This window comes from Olea europaea, chromosome 7, assembly GCF_002742605.1.
Source record: "Olea europaea var. sylvestris chromosome 7, O_europaea_v1, whole genome shotgun sequence".
Taxonomy (NCBI): domain Eukaryota; kingdom Viridiplantae; phylum Streptophyta; class Magnoliopsida; order Lamiales; family Oleaceae; genus Olea; species Olea europaea.
In genome coordinates, this window is record NC_036243.1 from 11046363 (window position 1) to 11052298 (window position 5936).

General features: G+C 35.3%; 1 protein-coding gene across 1 annotated transcript in view; it reads left to right on the forward strand.

Annotated features, from left to right (window-relative positions):
* Positions 1-1237, forward strand: part of LOC111397890 (transcription initiation factor TFIID subunit 8-like) — a 15986-nt gene extending 14749 nt beyond the window's left edge. Inside the window, exon 3 of the mRNA XM_023024858.1 lies at positions 721-1237. Within this exon, the coding sequence (XP_022880626.1) occupies positions 721-899 (179 nt within the window). The 3' untranslated portion in view covers positions 900-1237. The remainder of the gene's footprint in view (positions 1-720) is intronic.
* Positions 1238-5936: the final 4699 nt, after the last annotated feature.

Sequence of the window (5936 nt, forward strand, 5' to 3'; positions counted from 1 at the left end):
ATATATATTTTTTGGTAAAATAACATTTAATTATATTATTTTATTATTATAATAATAATAATATATTTTATGTTATTAATTTTTTTTTCCTTCCCCGAATTTTTTGTGTGTGACACGTGATACGGTACTTCTAGAATTTAGTCGGTTGACTGTCAAAGTGGCGGTTGACTGTCCAAGTGACGGTTGACTGTCGAAAGTGGTGGTTGACTGTCCAAGTGATGATTGACTGTCCAAAGTGGCAGTTGACTGTCCAAACAGTTTGTGTCCTCTGGACACAACTTTTCGGCAGTTGTGTCTGTTGGGACACAACCTTTCAACATCTATAAATAGGCCCCCATACCCCGGTTTTTATTCATTCCAAAAATCAGAATTGATTTTCTACTCTCCTGAAATTATCCCTTTGTCCTTGCATAATTTCTGTTTTATAATTTAGTCCTCGAAAATTAGTTTTCGTGCATTTCAGTCATCTAGTGTGTGTGGAGAGATCTAAACTTTACGGGTTCGTCGGGTCTTGTAATTTGGAGTACTACTATTACAAGACGAGGTCGTTGTATCTTGGGAAACGAGTGTTGCAATACCGTTAGTATCAGTGTGGGGCATTATCGTTTTAAGGAGAAAGAGTCGAACTCTTGCCTCAACCGTTCAAAACCATTCAAACGTTGTTACTCTGCCCAAATATAAATTACGGTAACACTATTATTTGCTATTACTTTTCAACAAGTAGAATAGAAGAGCGGCACATGCAGGTGGAAAGGTCTCCATTGAATTTGCAGCAGAAGTTGATTTTTAATGGTTTGGAAGCAGGGTTAGCTGATGAACCTGCAAAGGCAAAATGCGCAGTTGAAAGTAACCCTTTTCTTGCCCCACCTCTTCAGTTTGAGGATAAGGAGGTGTCTTAACCTGTTCTTCCGGCTAAACTATCAGATGAGACTACAAGGAAATGCCAGAATCATGCAGCTTTGGAGAGTCATGTTTCTGTTTTAGAACCATGTGCCCATGCCATTGAAGATATTGGGACCCAGTCGTGTAAATCTATGAAGGACAGGAGAAAGATTCCATTGAATGAGAGGACCACAATAAAATTTAAGTTCAGAAATAGCAGGACGTGCTCGAGTACAGCAATTAGCCCTTGGAATGAGGGAGTTGAGAAAATAGCTCTTTGGTTTGGTGTTAACCATGATGAAAAACATGACAAGAAAAAGAGATCTGGGCAAATTCTTAGGGAAACTATGGATAATTTGCAGGGCATCACGTGTGTAAATTAGGCATGATTGATTTAGACTTTGTATACTTGTTTAGGGAACTGTCAGCTGCTACTTGTTCAAGAGTAGCGCTAGTCAAAGAGAGTTTTTCTCTATTTGATCTTTACAGATTTCCGAAGGGGTATTTTTCCAACTTCACGAGATCTAGAGGTATGTTTTGTCCCTCACAGACATGAACATTGTATTGATAGCTTTTTGTAATTGAGATTAAAACCTCCGAGTTTCAAGCATCAGACCTTCCTTTTTTATTTTTATTTTTTAAATTTTATCTCTATGAGGTTTGAATTAATGCACCAATACTTTTATCGTCATTTAGTGCCAGTGGTCTATGTAAGTTATTTTCACAGATAACCCTTACTATTTTTTCTACTTGTAATTTTCTAAGCTATAATTAATTGTATGAAAATATTGCATAGAAGTTGCTGTTAGATGAATATATTTTGTGATAATTATGGTTTAGGAACTGGATGGAGTATAAAGTCATGCACTGGCAAATGAATCCTCTATTGCTCCTAAGAATTTCATCTTCAGCTGTCATATTTCTCCACCATCTAGATGTAGGGAACTATTCCTTTCTTTAGTAATGTTATACTTGTAAGTCTTTTCTAATTTGGCAGTGTGTTGAATTTGATTCACAAGCAGATATCTGTTCAATCTTAATTTAATTTGTTTTCTCCCCATTGTCTAGATGTTTATTGCTTCTTTTTTTTCCCCTTCTGTTTTTCAGTTTTTGCTCCTAAAACTGAGTTCCAAATATCTTTGAAAGGACTCTTGTTGAAGCCAAACGTGCCACAGTCACCTGATCAATTATTTCATTTAGTCAAACACCATGCTTAACAGATATGTATAGACTGTTCATTGGGTTGAAAGATCTTAATTTTATTGCTCAATGGAAAGAACAAAAGACAGAGCAGTTTGCCTGAATTTCTTTGGACATTATTTTATGACTTTTCTGGAAGTACCAAGTACACAGTGATAAATACTCGAATAAGTATCTGGCTTACTGCTTGTGAATTGATGGAAGAAAGGTTATTTGTTGAATAGTTATTTGCATACCTTTGATTGAACAGAATTGTGAATATATCTTTCTGGATAGAGGATATTTCTCAGAAGCTCAAGTATCTGCATGTACCCAATTCACTTATTTCTGTCCATAAAATAAAAGGGGGACACTGGAATTTAATTAAACTATAGATCCTCTTACCTGCCAACGGTACAAGATGTTGCCGGAATTCCTCCATATGCTGAGGGGATTGATTTAGTCTTTGTTGGCCTCTTCGCTCCAGCTTCTTGCTGGAAAAAGTAAGACAAGAGACAAAGCATCCGATCTTCCTTCAAATTCATATGGAAAAAGCAATCTCGTTCTTTGCTTGGAAATCATAGCACAAATAGATCTCATACAGAAAACATTTCATATCAGTCTTGTCTCTGTCTGCAAATGTTGTCGTGCACACGAATCCATTGATCATGTCCTTATAAATGTAGCAATCCTTATAAATGTAGCAATCGCCGTATACTTGCAAGCCTCAACTTCAAGTGTTGTAACATTAAATTCTCTCTATATAACTTTTGGTACCTTTGGCTTGAAAGAAGTATTGCTAAATATTCTGGAGTTAAAATGAGTGCAAAGTGAGTATTTAATAGAGTTGATTCTTTGTGGCGCATAAATATCTGCTTGTTTATTATCTGTCAACACCAAACACTCCCTGATACTTAAAACGCAGCCTTGCGTGGTGTACTGGATTGAGATAAGCAAACAAATTTTATTTCGCTTCAGATCTGTTGGGGGAGGAAGTTCAAGTTATTATCCCTCCCTACCTGTCTCCAGATAGAGAGTTTTATTTTTTATTTTCTTTTTTGATGATCGTTGGTGTCCGGGTTAGTTTACGCGCACTTCGACTAATCTCACCCACAGGCCTCAACCCACTGGATAGAGAGTTTTATGGAGGTTTAATTAGCTATCATCCTAATCAAATCTCTCAAATAATCTCAGCTAATCTTCCATGTCTGATTAAGCACTCTCTTTTTACTGAAAGATCAATTAATTTTCTTTCTGAACTAGTCCAGTATAAACCCTGAAATTCTAAGGTAAAGTATAAACCCTGAAATTCTAAGGTAAGTAATGTGCTTGTCTTTACTTTACTTTACTTTTTTCAATTTCTCTCATGAATTTGTTCAGCCTTAGGAAAATGCAAAGAACTTAGGGTTTTACTCAACCATCTTGAATCCATGAATTTCCGGTGAAGAAAGCATTTTTTGGAGAATTTCTTGCATTTTCAGGAAGTTTAGCTCGAGAGAAGTTATATTTATTATTATGAAGTTTTGTTGAACATAAGTGATGGAGGTGGGAATTATGTTGTCGAGTTCTTGAAAGAAAAAGAAAAAGAAAAAGAAAATTCCCAGGATAAAAATAAGAATAAAACATCTGGAAATGATGATTCACCCAGGCCGTTGCTAGAATTGCTGTGGCACAGGTGAGAGCTGTCAGAGCTTCCAGCAGTCTGCTCTTGACACCTTCCAGATATAGGGGTGAGGTAGAGTGGAAAAATTGCGGTGACTCGTGCAAATTTATCTAATAGAAATAAGCGTAATGTGTTTGATGTGATTCAGGGGTTGTAGGATTTGTGTTCTATTCAGGGGCTTTCTGGTGCATCCGATGTTAATCATTGTACTCCAACTTTTCCAGTCATGAAAGAGAGAAAACTGTATGCAAGTTTTTCCCAAAGCGGGTGAAAACTTTCAAGGGACTTGTGTGTATGAATTCAAGAGACGAGAAAGAAGCAGAACTTGCAGTGGTGTGAAGAATTGAAGAGCAACACATGAATGTGGACAGTTCTTTGTTGAATTTAAAGCAGAAGTTGATTTGCAATGGGTCAGAAGCATGGATATCAAAATCCTGGGATACTGCTAAGGCACAACACCAACCAATTTCGTGCCTCGTTTCTTCACTTTTGAGGAAAATTGGTTGTCTTTACTAGTTCTTTTGGCTTAATTATCAGTTAAGGCTACAGGGAAATTCCAGAATCATGCAGTTAGGAGAATTTCAGGGCCCGTTTGGTAGGAATTTTGAAAATTGATTTTTTGATCGTTAGAAGAAAAGTGGGGTCAAGTCAAAAATTACGGCTTGAATAGTAAAATAATGATCAAAAAATCAATTTTTTGAGGCAAAAAATCCCTACCAAACGAGGCCTCAATAATAAATAAACAAAAAGAGAGACAAAATTGAAAAGCAGAACACCAAAATTTGTACATCCGATCAACAAAGATCGGATCAAATTTAGTTTGACAAACAAGTAATATGATGAACATACTCTCAATATGTTTTATATTATGCATTGCATAAAGCGTAATTTTTTGTTCAGTAATTAGTCAATGAAGTAATTTTATATCCAAACTCGTCCCAATGCAAGCAAGGTTATTTCCTTCTCTGCATTTTTCTTTCACCTCGATTGCTCTAGCTTGCCTACGATGGGTTATTTGTGGCTGGAGCAGAGGGAAGTGGACTTGTATGTCAAATAATAAATATTAGAGACCAACTTGCTACAACATTAATAGATTGGGAACCTCTACTGCAAATTTTCAATTTCCATTAAGACGCTCCTTTTTATCCTATAACTATTCAAATCATTTGAAGAATATCCTTTCCCTTTCTCTCTTGCTGTAATATATTTCGTCCTTTGGATTTAATCCAAGCAGAAAAAGGTAAGAAATGCTGATTTTTTTTTTCATTTTATGGTCAGATTTAAATGATCTCGTTTGTTATTGGACTAATTTTAGCAATGACGTTATGAATTTAATGACCCGTTTATCGAATTCATGTGATTCATTGTGGCATATATGATTTTTTCTTATTACATCTCTGTCCATTTGCCGTTCTTTGTAACGGTTATGCTTCATTGGAGTGTTATTTTGATATTCCATTCGTCAAATTCGTCAAATCTCGCCGAGGCATATTTCAAATTATAAAACGGGTTAATTTTTGATGCATTAATGATATTATATGTATTTTTCTATAGAAATTAGAATTTCCTATATCATATGGACTATATTGATTGGGGTTCTGAGGAGGAGCAAAATCTTATGGTCGAATCTTGGATCTACTTATCAGTATTATTTCCGGAAATAGAATTTCTTGACGATTTTGATTGTGACATTTTGAAGGAGGAGTAAAATGTTATGGTAGAATCTTGGATCCGTTTATTTTATTGGCAATTAAAACCTTGTACATATGTGCTTGGTTTTGAAGCCAGGTTATCAAATATGCTCATTTTCCGATTAAATTTTCTAAAAGAGAGAAAAGTGCAGTTCATTTTTGAAATATGGATTGTGTAATTGCTAAGGGATGCTTGTTAGAATTTAAAAAGCTTCTAATAATAGATCACGAGTCATGACTTCCAGAAAAGGAAATAAAGTAGGTTGCTTTGCCTTTTTCCTCCCCTACCAAACTCATATTTAAATTTTTTTAAATGTAGTTTGGTTTTATATAAAGTGAAAGTGAGTAAATGGATAATCTGGAATATGTCTCCACAAAATTGTTTGTATAAAATTTTACCCTCATATTTTCTTTGGATTCTTTCATGGATCCAGTTGAGGGTGCCACTATGCTAAATAATCGATGCATGGTTATTGTAAATAGTTATTAGAATGAAATTTAAGAGTTCGTGAGAAACATTC